This window comes from Protopterus annectens, chromosome 10.part0, assembly GCF_019279795.1.
Source record: "Protopterus annectens isolate FY-2018-M chromosome 10.part0, PAN1.0, whole genome shotgun sequence".
NCBI lineage: Eukaryota > Metazoa > Chordata > Ceratodontiformes > Protopteridae > Protopterus > Protopterus annectens.
Window position 1 is genome coordinate 1,534,058,629 of NC_056744.1, and position 15,849 is coordinate 1,534,074,477.

Here is a 15,849-nt window from a genome sequence, read left to right on the forward strand (position 1 = left end):
CTGCACTCTGGGGCACAGTTCCCCTTTCCAGTGAGGAACAACCTTTTCATGAGACATAGGTTGCCAGTGCAGAATGAGAACAGAGGGGTTTATGGTCAATTTCTCATGAGGCTTTTCTTCCCTTTCCTACTGGGGGCTGACAAGCACAGTCACTTGCTGCACTAGAGCCAAACATTCATGTGTCCTCCCTGGACAGTCACCCCCCCCCCATCATATGCCATATACTGTACTCCAACAGCAGTAATTCCATTATCCCATAAGCCCTGGCCATTTGCCTGATTTTGCAGGATATTACTACCCCTCTCCTCTTAGGCAGCATAGTCCAATATCCTCCACAGCAAGCATCTCCAGTGTCCAGATCTTTTTAAATGAACATGGACTACATGCAAGTCATAGGTTCATAGGTAGGTACTAGGCTATTGGCCCTAGGGCCCATACAAGCCTAGCCAAAAAATGTACCCTGGCTTTCGCCACCCAAGAAAATTATTTTCCTGTGCCCCTGTTGAGCAGAGCCACAGAAGTGATCCCCGGGGTGAATTTCCCATTTCCCATCCAATCATCAAGATTTTTCTTGAAGAGTGCTAATGAGGAGCTCTGTTCAACATAGATAGGTAGTCTGTTCCAGAGTATGGGAAGTCTCTAGGACAGCAATCTATCCCTCCAGCATGTTCTGTTTATTGTGGTGACAAGGTTAAGGTCCCTAGAGCATGTAGCTCGGAGGGATTGGGATCTCTTTAAGTGGAGCATGTCCAACAGCTCTGGGTTTGACATAGCTTTGTATGTTAGGCAGAGATCGCCCCTGACTAGGCGATAAGCGATGGAGTAAAGCTGTAGTTTTTTTGAGACGGTCTGCATAGGGCATCTGTTTGAGGCCAGTAATCCTCTTTGTGAGGTATTTCTGTGGTCTTTCCAGTTGTTGTAGATGTCTTGTGAGGTACATACCAAAAGGGGCGTTGTACTCTATAATGGGTCTAATGAGTGATGAGTAGAGGGGAACAATGACCTATTTTTTTCTGGATGAGAATCCTTTTGTGATGAGATGAGCCACGTAGAAGGATTTCCTGACCACTGTGGCAATGTGATTATCAAAGGAGAGACTACTGTCCACCTGTGTCCCAAGGTCTCATCACATTTTCGGCATTAAGTAGACTACCAGCTATGTGGTAGTTCATGGGTACAGAGTTTTTACCAAAGGGGATGACAATAAACTTTTTGGCATTGAGCTTCAGGCCATAGTTTTGACACCAGGTATCTATCTCAGTGAGGCCCTTTTGTAGTTTGTCCACATCGTTAGGAGTTTCGATTATGGCTCCTAGTTAGGACTTGGAGACAGCGACCAGGATAGACAGGAATATGTTTAAAGTGATAATAACTTGGCTAAAAACAAGCATAAAGGATTGAAGTGCATTTGGTTTTCACAAAAAAGTCTGACATGTAACTGAACAGTTTTGACTACCTGTTTCTAAATGGCTGTAGTTTCCAGCTTCTTACTTTTGTATATTATAGACCATTTCAAGCACCAATTTCCAAAATCCCTCCAACACTGAAAGGGCAGAATGTGGATCATGGAAATTATACCATGTCACTCAGCTTCACAATTCTATTAGGTCCTGTAAGTGGGAATATGGCCTTTTCACCATTTTATACAAGACGACTAACAATGGCTGGCATCACGGCTTATGTTTGTCATATAATCACTGGGGAAAGCAGGAGACCATTCCTTAATCACAAAACAGTTGCAGGAAGAGTTTTCCAAAAGAAAAAACAAGCTATAATTAAACAATGATTATTAATCATTTAGATAGCATTTCATTTGATGCGAGCACAGTGTTTGGGTACTTGCTATTACATGTGCATGACGTAGATACTTTATAGAGGTAATAAGGCAGCTGAATTGTTTAATTACCTGTTCTTAAATTACAGAGGTAATCCAGAAAATGCAGGTCAAGTCTGGTATCCCACCTGTGACCCAGGTGTGACCCACAGGGTGACAGGGCTAACAAGAAACCAGAGTACAAAGGATTAGTCCCAATAAAATTACTTTAGCTAGCAGATCTATGAGACTCTGTTTGTGATACCTATTCTATGGGGGGAATAAAGACACTGTTTTGAAGTTTACACCATCTTTACTCCTCCTGTAGGGAGGGTATCAGATAGCGACAGTCTCCTGGATCTGCTAGCTGAAGTGATTTTATCTGGACTAATCCTTTGTAATCTGTTTCTTTGTTAAAAATTGTGAATAATAAAATAGTTCATGTATAGAAAAAACACAAGTTGATGTAGGTAAGTTACTTACTACAAATGTAATTTGGATGAAGTTCAGTTACATGCTATTTCCTCATACCAGAGTGTATTTTTTTTCACAGAACTAGATGTGCATCGCCACATATAAGTAATATGTGACTTAATTGTTTGGTCAGAATGTCAGTGATGTTAACATTTTTTTAGTGCACACCAAAATGCTGTATTTAGGAATTTTTCTCTCTGCCTTCCATAACATGTGGCCTATTAAATTTAAGATTTCTCCCCTTACAAAAAAGCCTACATAGCAAGCTAGCCATGTCATATCTCCCTTCAACTGGTTCATAAATCTATACAGTCTCTGGAGTTATATGTTTGCAGTGAAAATACAAATCAACCCTACTATCACAGCTGAATAAGCAGATAAGACTGGAATGGCAGAAAATGTTAATCTGGCTGACTGAGGAAGGGAAGGTGGAAGAAGCAAGGAATACCTACAAGAAGGTCTGAAGTTACATAGGTTTCTTCCTTAAAACAGTAATTTAATTTCAGAACTTTCTGAAACTGAAAAGGGGGCTCACTATACTGTGAACAGAAAAATACCAATAACACAAATGCATGAGAGTCCTGGGGTACTATTAGTGACACTATGGCAAGAACGTGAGCAGGAATTCTGTGCAATACCATTCTAATGCAATGGAAAGAAGATCCTTCTAGAAAGGGCAGGGCATCTTCTTCAGACCAAGGTGCACTTAGGGAGGGAGAAAGTTTAACCAAACACAAAATAAATCTGCCCCACTTTTTTAGGGCTAGAGAAAAAATTGCATTGCAGACAATACCATTACCGAATAAAAGATCTCAACATACTTCTCAGGGCTAAAAAAATCATAGCACTGACCCTTAAAAAATCATAGCACAGAGTCAGGAAGGAGCACTTTCTTACTGTACACCATAGACGTTCTTCCTGTATTGGACACTCCAGTATATCTGTCACTTTCTAAAGCATATTGTTTTGTAATTAATTTAATTTCTTGTTATACTCCTCATGGTAAAGGTGCACATGAGTTTGCAAAACCTACAGAGTGCACTGTTTAATTTATTAACTTCACTGTTCATTTTTTGTCTATAGTCAAATCCAAACAATGTCATGGTAGGTACTATGTATGGGCAATGATTTACATATGACTGCAACACATTGTGGGTAGGAAAATAATTTACCCCCTTATTTGAGCAACTTCTTACATTGTGGTTTCAATATTATCATTAGCATGTGTGTTCATTTTCAATGTATGCTGTTCCACCTGTAAGAACTAGATGGTAACTTTTCTACGAAGTAAAAAACACTACTGATGCATTTAAATACTTTAGCTTATACACAAGTCCCCATTTATTTAATAAGTTCTCCCCTCCCCATAACCAGGTTTGACTTTACGAGGAGCAATGCTAAATCTGAGGATCAAAATCATAATGATTGAGAAGTACAGGTCTTAACAGATTTTTTTTTTCAATTTAGAAGTGAAAACATTTGCCAATATTTGGTTCTACTACTGACAGGCTGCTTAATAGAAAAACATTCAAGAAAGCCAACTTACTGTTAGAAAAAGCAAATAATCTTTCTGTTCCATCTTCCACTTCACAGTAAATATTTCTCCCTCAATTGTTGTTATACTCTCTCTGATTTCACTCAGGTTCTCTTCCATCTCACTCAGAATCCCTGCTGCTTCCTCCTTCAGCTTTAGGACCATCTGTTCTTCCTTCTCCCGGAGGAACTGGTGCAGTTTCTCAAACTCAAACATAATGTGCTGCTGCAGATTGGGGACACATTCCTGGTAGGAGGCATAAAATTTAAAAACATGGAAAATATTTGCAGCCATCAAGAAACAAAAAATAACTGGTTTAAGAGAGTGATGCAAGAAGATGAATGGATGGAAACATGATTTACTTACATTAATGCTGTAGACTTCCTTCTCCTGCTTTATCTGTAATTCCTGTAGTTTTTTCAGGTTGGATTCCAATGACTCAGAGGCTGTTTGCAACTTATCCTAGAGAAACACATACAATATTACGGCATGTATCAGAATATGCACTCACATTTACCTCATACCTACTTCATAAACAACCATTATAAGCCAAGTTAAGCCCATTAGACTTTTTTTATTACTAATTTTCTTTATGTTCTCTCAAACTAATGCCCCTTGTACACTGACAATGAATCTCTTATGTGATATGTGATCTTGTCTCCTAAAGAAACACCAATTTGGGCAAGTACAAATAACGTTTCTTTTATGGAACATTCATAATTAAGTGACAGCAGCTCCGTTTTAAACTTTAAGACAAGTTAGCACAAAGTGGTTTTAATGTTCCAGCATAATTCACAAAATGTTTACTTCTCAAAATTCTCTTCTTTATGATCAGAATTGGCATGGAAAGGACACATGCTGGGAAGAGAATGAGGTCACTCTCAAATGAGATGTAAAAAAGTTGTAAAGAACGCACAAATAAGCTTGCATTGTGCACCTACTGTACAAAGTAATCCTGCAGCACTCATCAATGACTCTAGGTAGCGGTCAACTGTCACAGCAGGATGATCGTGATCTCTCCTGTCTCTCCCCATCTTCAGAGATATTTGTACCATTCTTTTAGGCATAAAGTGGAGTCATGCCTGATCCTGTACTCAGATCGTTAACATAAAGAAACAAAAGTCAGGTTAGGTATCACAAAGGGACCCTTTTCACACCACAGCATCAAATTTGTGATGCAAAAAATACAGTGATTCCTGAAAAAAAAATCCTCTCTGTATGAAACTATTATGCCTACCTCTTGGGAACACCACAGAACATATCTATCTATGTGCCTTCTGATATTCCTACTGCACCTGTCATTTACCACAGGGACATTTTGCTCATGCTGTTCCATTTTCAGCCTACAACAATTTTTCATGAGGTGCATTGACTATGCACACTTGACTCCTGCTCTGCAAATACATGGACTGAGTGGCATGCAGTAGTGGCCCCAGCACACAGTATTGCTGTAGCACTTCCCACAAGACATACTTGAGCATGCAGTACCTGCTCCGCACAACACATGTAGGCAGCACACATAGATTCTCATGACCATTCCAAGAGCCATGTGACAACAATGTTTACATTTCAGTACCCTGCTGCAGTCTCTCTCAGGGAAGCCAAGAAGAGTTCTCTCCTTTTAAACTAGAAGGAACCCTTCCATTCTCCTTTCTTAAAATAGGGACCACCACCCCATTTTTCCAATCTCAGGAAGTACTAGCCCACATTTCACATAACACTGAAAAAGGCACAATAACTAAAACATGCTAAAAATGTCGGCACTCCTTCAGTATTCCCAAACAGCTCTCATCCAATCCCACTGCCTAGCAACCATGGAACTGTTCAGTAGTGATAGTCACCCCAGCAACAGAAATGGGGGCAGTCCTACTAGTTGCGCCTGACATTCAATCCTTTGATCACCAGATTAAGAAATTTCTTAGTGTGTTCATTCCATCTTCTGATAGTGCTCCCACTGAAGGTCAGCGTTTCTCTGCCTGTGGCAACTTTGGCAATATTCCACCATCTCCTCTTCCTGGGGTCTCACGATGGTTTACCAGAATCTCCTTGAGGACCTTCCAAAGATATTCACATCCAAACTACTTTCACACCGTGCCCTCTTTTTTAACAACTGCTGTAAATGCTGACTCTAGCCTGTTGCTACAAACAGGTGTGATCCACGTCACCTTGCTAGCACTGAACCAAAAGCCTCTTTTTACTTTAGCTGTATGACTTCCTTCACTGTTGGTGTCCATCAGTGGGCTGTAAGTTACCATCATGACAAACACCAACCACCTATTGGCCACAGCTCCTTGCTTCTACTTAACACATTTGGGTCTCTTGTTCAGCCATATGACCCAACTCCTTACAATGTGATTAACACCTAACATCTCTGCATCATCCCTGATTTATTCAAATGTTCAGAACATACAATTTTAGGTTAGATAACCAATCTATGAAGTCAGACGCTGACCTTATGTCCAAGATGCTGTGATGCCATTAACACTTATGAGCAGGTTTGTGTTTGGACACAGTGCTCATAATGGAAATTTTTGAACAGCACAGAAGTACAAAAACAATCTTCCATTTAAGGTTAGCTTAGGCATGCTGCTCATCCCAAACATAGCCCCTCAGGCATGTTTATAATGTGAGCAATGAATTGTTCCAGTGGAAGTGAGAAATCAAGAGATGGTACCTTTCAGGCACTAAACACATGGTCTTCAAGAAAGCTGAATACATGAGCTGCTAGGTGGATATGTGCAAGAGAGTTTTCTTCCTCAGGCCTTATGTGAATTGAGGCAACCTACTCCACCTACCAGCACAAACTTTAAGTGCGTGGCATCATCCAGTGGATTACTAGTAACCCCACATCTGTCTGAAGCCAGATCAAAGTTGTAAAATCAGTGCTCTTAAAACTATATATAACTAGCAGGTGCTTTTCAACCTCCTGCACAAGCTCTGGCTCCTTATTTGGAATTCATGTGACGTTTCATGCCAGAAGATAGTGTTCCTACCAAAGCCTAGATGGCCTTAATTTTTGTACCATTCATGTCTGCTAATTGAATGGCACTGCACCCAAACTCTGCCCCTTACCTTGCAGGTGGCAAACTCATATCTGTGGCTCTATATAACTTCTTTATGCTGACAAACCTAGAGAGTTAATGTGGCCAACAGATGTTCAATGACAACATGATATCAAGAACAGGTTCTGGGTGTGCTTTCCTGTATCCCTGATCAAAGTCTCAGATACTTAACTGAACTATCATAACCAGCAAAACTTAGACCATTCTTTGCCAATGGTTGGTCTACCAGAAGAACAGTAACCTAGACAGCATTTTTTAAGGGTCAAAGGCATAACACAGTGAATATCTAGTACAAAAAAATAAACAGTGGGGAAGATGGAGATTTTTGCAGAAAGAAATTTAGTAGATGGAGCATGGAAGTATGCAGGCCTCTAGCAGCAGTGGAAGGTGAGTTCCCTACAGAGAAAAGTGGAAGGAGGCCAGAAAATAGTACTGGGTGTAGTCAATTTCAGCAGAACCACAAAAATACAACTCAATGCAAATGACAGAGCCAAACACTTCTTACATATTCCAGAAACAAACCAACTAAAAGTCAAAATCATAAAATCCCAAACTTCTCTTCATTGCATACATTATAAATAACATAAAAATACACAACATTTCACACATGAAGTCTGGATCTTCAGCATAATCAAATGTGGAAATGGATTAGACATAGGAGAGCTGGAGGGGAACTCAAGAACACGATGGACTAATTAGGAGACATAGGATTCAGGATCTGACAACGACTAGAATAGCAGAACTAAGGGAAGTCAGGGTGAATCCTGGGACCACTGAGCTTGTTACAATATGGGTTACCATAATAAAACATATCACATAACGCAGTACAGAGGTGGAGCTCCGGCAACAATGTTGTCACAACCCAGCAGGAGCAACTGTATAGCTGTTCAAGCTGGAAAAAGGGCACAGAGTTGTAAGGCAGTAGGAAACACCACAACAATGCACGTGCAAGAAGACAAGGAGGGGGATAAGATGGCTGTATTGGCTTACCATGATCTCTAATCTACAGAATCCTTAATCTTGAAACATTCTCTACTCCTAAAATGACTGCAAAAAACTAAACCTCAGATGTCATGCTTCAAGCACCAGAAACAAAACTGTACAGCAACTCCCATGCACTTTTCTATTGTAGTGTCAGATCTCTGGGTATCTCTTCCAGTCCACCTAAAATACTACTCCTTCTCATCCAAATTTAGACCCCATTTCGAGAAACATCTCTTCAAATCGAGCCCAACGTAGGAGCTTTCACGTAGGTCACATCACCTAACCTCTTTAACCCTTACACTTTTCCAGTTTCATCACTTCCTCCTTGATATCCTACCATTGTATTGTAAAGTCATCGTTATAAACACTGTAAAAACCACCTCTGTGTGTAGTTATCTATGAAATGTAGTAAGGCTGTTCTCGATTATCTGAACCTTTGTGACTCTATTCATCCAAGCTGTGCCTGAATTTAGTTTCATCAGTGTAGTACTGTGATAAACTAAATAGTCAAGTTGGCTACCATTCAAATTCAAATTCAGTATTTAAATGTCTACCAGCTACACACTATTACAAAATAAATACACATAAATCTAATGAGAATAATATTACGGCACTTATAAAATCAATACAAGACTGAGGGAATGCACCATAAAACAGAGAAAAGACCAGCATGTAAGTGCTACAAAAATCTGAACCGACTCAAAAAATCCTGACATTTGAAGAGTGAAATAACATGCTTCTAAATATTAACACAAAGTCGTGTAAAAAACAGACCTTCGATGTTTGTCTTGGGAGGAGATTCTTTTTAAACATTTGTCAACTAGGTAAGTGAGCTAATCCATAGCCATTAATCATAATCAAGCATAATTATATAATCAGTCATAATCATAGCCAAGGCCCAGGCCACAAGAAGGGTAAGGGTAAATGCAACTTGAATCTATAAATATATAGATAAGCTTGGTGTAGCTAATCAAAATAGCACGTCTTCAGGAGCTGGAGGGACTGGAGTACCCAAAAAGACACAACTGGAACACATAAAGCTCCACAATGACAGTAAATGCAAGTCAGATTTGAACTCAAGACACTGCAGCTTTAAACCAAAGACCTTTCTGCTAAACCATCAGGCTATCGTCCAATGTGCCCTTAACAACAATCCTAAGTTTGTAGCACTCTTGAGGAAGGTTATAGCTTGTTAAGGGCAGTCTCTGGAATAAACAATTTTTGGCTTTTGTATTCAGAATTTTGTTTATTGTATTATGTAGTGCTTCTGAAAGGTATATGGGATAATGCAGGATGAAAACAGTTTCTACAGGTACTTCAGTAAAAGGAAGAGAAATAAAAACATCACTTTTCCTCTGGGAAAGGTTTTGGTGGGAGAGAAATAAACACATGCAAGCCTTAGATCAAACAAGCAGAGATGCAAAATGAATAACATGACCCAACACAGAATACAATGGTTAACACACTATGTCTTACCAGGAAATTATACTTAATGTGTGTGTGTATATGTCAAAAAATACAACACTGTGATAAACTCTGTTATGACAGACTATAGACATTGCTTTAAAGATTTGAATGAAATTTTCTGATTCTTTAACTTGCATTTTGGAAGGTATTAATAGTCACTAACAAAGTATGCAAAGTAAGCACACGTTATCTGCATACTTTGTAACAATGTTCCAATTCATAGACTCACCCATGCTGTCTAGAATCACCAGTGCGTACTCTAGGCAGCATGAATCAGAATGCTGAATGCTAATACTGTATTCTGTGAGAGGGGGGGTCTATGTAAATTATCCTCCCAACATATCAGTCAGTTACAGTATTTGCATAGTCTGGGATTCATTGACACTCAAACTAAGTGTGGGGCAATATTCCAAAGACATTAAGTGTGCAGCTGACCACTGTGGCACACAGCTACAGTATGTCCTTTAACAGTAGGAGTCTGGGCATAGCATCATTTACTTCTGTTGCCTATGTGTGGCTAGGAGTGAATTCTGGTGTGTGAGTACTCATATACGTGTGTGTGTGATTTTAGGACAGTAGGTGAGTTGGTCTGAGTGTCTGTGTGTCAGTGCCAACGTTTGTATGTGTCTGTCTGTCCTAGGATGAGGAAGGGCCAGTGCCTTTGTGCAATCCTTCTAGTATACAGACAAATGTTATGCATTTCACTACTTTTCCAAATGCACGGTGGAGAGATTTATAGTCATGCAAATTCACTGATAATGACATGTTGCCCTTTTAGGGAACTTAAAGGACTATGATTTGATAAAGCACTGCAACACAAATCAGCTGATCACTGTACAGTGACTTGCACAATAGACAATGAATGGCATCCTTTAAGTTGGCAACAGCTTCTGTGACAAAGTGAAATCTGATAATTGCATTTCTTGCTAGGATACAGTGAGCTTATAAGGGGGATGGTTCATTCGCCCGAGTTTATTTTTTGTTTGAAGTTGGGCAGTTTTTGACTTTCATTTATAAATTTTATTTACTCATTTGTATGTTTCTTTAAATTTGGTTTTACCTTACATACAAATATTTACATACATACATACATACAAATATGTGAAGCATGAGCATTAATGCCCTTCTAGCCTGCCAAATAAAACAAAACACTTGTTCCCATAGTAAGTGTCCAGGCTGTTCTTAAAAATATCTAAACTAGTACTTGCTTTAATGTAATTTGGTAGTCTGATCCATGTATCAGATGCTATCTTAGAGAGCCAATTAGTACACTTCTCATTCCTACAAAATCTTCTGCATAGGTTGTCTAATGATTCTTTTTGATAACTACGTCTTCCCAGAGGTAGTTGTCTCTAAATGCTTTATATATCTGAATAAGATCTTCTCTTAGATATCTATAAGAAACACTGTACAAGTTCAGATATTTTAATCTTTCGTACTAACAAATTTTCACATCCATGGATGCCCTTTGTATATTTTCACTATACTCCTTCAAATATACTCACACTTGTTTTTTTTTTTTTGTACGGTCTCCATATTGTTACTCTATTCTCAAGTCTGGATTTACTGTAACTAACAGACAACAACTTCACATTTCTGATTTCCCAGACTTTACAAATCTTTTTATACAACCTATAGTTCTAGAACTATCATTATTTGGATAATATGATTAGAAAAATTCAAAGCTGGATCTACCCATACACTCAGATCCTTAAAATAAGTCTTCACCTTTCAATTTAGGTCTCCCAAATCTCATATGCGTAATTTTTGATGTATTAATCCGCATATTATTCTCCTATGCCTAAATATGCTGTAATTCAAATGTTAAGCAGTTTTGCTTTCATCACCTTACGAATTTCACTAATTTTGTAACATAATTAAACCAGCCAAACAAGCATACATTTGACTATTTTCCTCACATAACAAGCCTTTGTCATGTATTATATAACATAACATAAAAGTGCCTGATAAAGGAAATACAGTACTGTAAAACTTTAAATAATGAAAGTGTGATTATGAACGTAGCACAACACTGAAAAAATAATCATCATGCAACCAGGAAATGACTCCCCTCCCACTGCACCAAGCTTACTTATCGATACTGACCCTAACCCAAACCCTACTCCAGTCCTAATCCTAACATTTAGTCTAACCCTAAAATCGACCCAACAATTGCTATTCATGCAAACTCGACATTCTGACACAACTGCATTTCTGCCGTATGATGTGAACACTAAAACAACATATAAAATAGCATGTACTAGCCAACGTAAGCACAATAATATGATGTGAACACTAAAACAACATATAAAATAGCATGTACTAGCCAATGTAAGGAGAGTACGAGTGCCTTTTGTACCGAATTGTCACATATAACTAAGACACCTTCAAGACCTCCCTCTCAAGTTCAATCCCTTCACTTCAGGAACTCAATGTGGATTTAAAGATCATATGCATAGAGGACAAACAAAATGTGGCATTTGAATTCCTTCCCACCTTTGTAAGGAAATTTATCAATGGTCTCTGGCTGTTCTATTCCTTTTTTCACAAAAATAAATTTATGTGAAAAATATGGCTTAAAAAATGCAATGTCACTGAAAGTGATATACCCCTTCCTGAAGTACAACTGTGATGGGTGCAAGTTAATGATGTCTTCCTGGGGCAAAATATCTTGTCTTGACTCCTGCATCGTATAGCTGTAATTCAATAAATAAAACACACACACACACACACACACACATATATATATATATTATATATATATATATATATTTTTTTTTTTTGACAATCATTTCCCCAACAAAGCACATGTTCTACTGAAAAAGAAAATGCCCAACAAAGCACATGTTCTACTGAAAAAGAAAATGTGTATACTATTGTTTTATTTACTTTTTTATTTTGGTGAGGGGACTCATGCTTGTTATCACAGAGCTAAAGGGACTCTAACAGGACCCACATATCAAACATTAAAAACAAACTCAAAGACAGGACAGTGAGACAATGCCAATATTTAATATTTAAATGAATACAGCTGTATTTGACACTAAGACCATGCTACTACTTAATTAGTATAGCTGTTTATTACATATTAGCTCTGTACAGGTATCTGATAGTCCAGGCAAATAATGGAGTTTTATGAATGAAATATCTTTAAATCACCTAGACATTTTTGGCTGTCTTTTGAAGTTTAACCTGGCATCAGCAATCCTCAAAGGCAGCATGAATGCAACACTTTTCCCAGTAAGACTTGTTATATGTATGTGACCTGTAAATACCGCAAATGCCTCAGCTTCTGCCATCCATCCATTCTGGTAACTGATCACATGTTGATCACCCCTCTCTGTGAAAAAGAACTTTCTTGTGTCAAGATTTCATTTTATATCTATTACCTACAGACCACTTTTCATACGTACTCCCATGTCTGTTAACACCCCTAAACTTTGGTGCCATCTAAAGACAGATGGATCCACTTTTCACTTGCATAAAGTCTGAGATACAGGGTAAAAAGGGTTGAACCTAGGACCAGCACATACCTATCAATTGTACAGATTTTCACAGAATGCCCAGATTTTTGCCCCATTCCTCATAAAATTTGTGGTTTTCTTGTAAATTACTGAGGACTGAAGTCACTAAGTAATGAAACATTATTCAGTTTCAGACTTTATATGCTTCAGAAAATGCATACTAACACAACACCTATAATTTTAGCAAGTTTATAAGAGCAATGTTTACAAAATGTCCCTATATTTGGGCCTTTGTCCCATCATTAGTTTAGAATGCTTTCCTCTAAGAGGCTGAGAGGTATGGACCAGCCCATTAGGGCTACCACTTGTGACAGCCCCCCCCCCTCCCTGAACACTACTACTGTTTACTTATTACATAACACTTTGATACCATCTACAGTTTGGACCTTCTTAGCCTGTGAAAGCTCCCCCTCCCCTGACCACTATTACTGTTTATCTAAAACATGACACTTTGATACAATCTACAGTTTAAACCTTGTTACCCTGTGACAGCCCACCTCCTCTGACTACTGCTACTGTTTACCTATTACGTAACACTTCTTACCCTGCGATAGCCACCTTCCCTGACCAATAACACTATTTACATATTACATAACACCTCTTACCCTGTGATAGCCCCCTTCCTCTGACCACTACTACTGTTTACCTATTACATAACACTTCTGTACCATCTACAGTATGCATCCTACTTCTGTCTTTCTTACCTTTGCAAGAGTTCTTCAGTATAGGATTGAGTTAAACACTTTGTAGAAATCACATTCACAGAGCTTTCGGGTTCACTGATCTGCCCTATCCTGTGCTAGTGTTTGTTCTGCTGTTTTAAACTGGTACCAGTACCACTTGACACAATATCACTCTACACCAACACCTCCTTAAGGGATCTGCTGAACAACTCTGTCAGGAGACTTGCCAAAACCACAGCAATCCCTTTCAGGTTCCTTGGTGAGAATCCCTCTTAAGACTACTCTGTGCACTCTCCTCCTTCTAATCTACCCATTTTGTCCCTACCCCTACTTCTTTCGGTTAACAATAATATAAAATTGTCATTAAAAGATTTGCCTCTTCCTTAGCTTCCTTATATTTGTTTCCCTTCCATTACAGTTTCACAGTATTCTTCCCACCTTATTCCTTACCTCCACATATATGAAGACATACTTCCCTATCTTAATTCATTCACTCCATTGGAACTCTGGAGGTTTATAATCTACCTTCCAATGATTGTATCCTAAGCTTTTTGAAAAAAATAAAATTAAAAATTAAAAAATAGTAAAAAAATTTAAGTTATGCTCTCACATTTCAAACAAATGTTCCATGTGACACACTGTCAGCTCAGCTATCTGGAATTTTGTAAATAATTCTATGTAATTTGTGAATACTGATATGATTTATACAAAACTGTACATTATGTACTGAGCTTAAAGAATGTAACCACAGCATACCCTCCGGAAACATAGAAGATTAACTTGCAAAACTTAAGAATAATTGAGGTTAGATGTCAAAATTCTGTAAAGATTCTGTTTAGCCTGTGAACTGAAGTCAGGTGACAAAGAGTGATGTCAACCAAACTGGCCCAGCAGTAATGTTTGAAAATAATTTAAAAACTCTCTCAGAGAGAGACTGTGCATTCTGTATTTTGTATTTGACCTGGAAACATCCAGTCATCTTCTTCTTCATCATCATCATTATCATCTGTACTTGCTGTAAGTAAGATTTAGGTAATAGTACTTCTTTTAGATATAGACAGGAATATAGTAAAGATTAGTTTAGATGTTTTCTGTATTTATATGAGACAGTCCTGCAATGTTGTTTTAAAATATTTCCTGTGATTTTGAACTCTGAAGTAACTGTGTTTCTTTTCTGAGTATTGTCTTGTTCTTTTTATTATTTATTATTAAATACATTTAAACCTATCTTTGTGGCGGATATTTTTGATACATATTTAAGCTCTTAGAGTAATTGCATATCTGTTTGGTGACACTGTACAGGCCACTCCTAATAGCCTGACAGTTGGTGAAAACTACCGTTTGGATTATTAGTAACATTATACAGTAGGGTTGGGTAAGAGTGGTTGCTGGCTACCTTATAGTATGGGCAGAAGGGGGCATAGCTAGTAAATCTGTGCCAGCTGTTCCCAGGTGTGTGAGTGTGTGTGTGTGTGTGTGTGTGTGTGTGTGTGTGTACGTATATATAAATCAAAGCTCTAAGTGTGTGTGTGTCAGCTACTTGGGCAAGAACACAAAGCACTGGTTGGACAGAAAGAGTGATGGAGAACTTGGCTTGGAACCTAGGCTAAGGACTCAACTCTACAGTTGTGGCAGTGGGGAGTCTTACTTGGGATCTGGAGAAAGAGGGAGGAAACCACCTCCAGACAGACTGTGATCCCTGTGTGCTCTTAAGGGAAATTGCACTTTACTGTGTGTATATTTGTCATCCTCTCAATGTGTATGAACCCTAGCTGTTGTCAGTGGTGAGGACTGAGGCTCCTTGATTACTGGGGTCTAGTGCAGGGGCATCACAGTTCATATCACTGGAGCCATACTTGTTACTAAATAAATGTAAATGGCAAACTGTTTAGCATAAACAAATTACTTACAGTGGTAGTGTTCATTAGATTCTAGGTCTTAAATTGGATTTTATATGTCATAATGAACACACTAAATATTAATTGTGTAATATTTTGTAAACAAATTATCTGAATAACCATTCAAGCTAAATACATAGCAGCAGCATTTGCTTGTTGTCAGTGTGCTTCCATATGAGGCTATGTAGTTCTGGCTGTGGACCTTGCTTGATGACATATTTAGGAGAATGTGACAATTATGAAAATATAAACTAGTAGTACATGAACAACAGTTAAATGTCTGCCATTAAACCTCGGTCCATTCCCCCTTACTTCCTAATGCACTTTGCTGCCCTACTTTTGGCCTCTATTTGCAGATGCTCTTCCTTGGTCTTACAGACCATCATGCTTTTTCCTTTCTGCTTACATCT

General features: G+C 38.4%; 1 protein-coding gene across 1 annotated transcript in view; it reads right to left on the reverse strand.

The window, feature by feature from the left end:
* The window catches only part of LOC122814332 (zinc-binding protein A33-like), a 100,675-nt gene that overhangs the window by 69,622 nt on the left and 15,204 nt on the right, over positions 1 to 15,849 (reverse strand). The window contains exons 2-3 of the mRNA XM_044086918.1: positions 4,188 to 4,283; positions 3,834 to 4,067 (exon numbers count right to left, since the gene is read on the reverse strand). Of these exons, the coding sequence (XP_043942853.1) occupies positions 3,834 to 4,067; positions 4,188 to 4,283 (330 nt within the window). The remainder of the gene's footprint in view (positions 1 to 3,833; positions 4,068 to 4,187; positions 4,284 to 15,849) is intronic.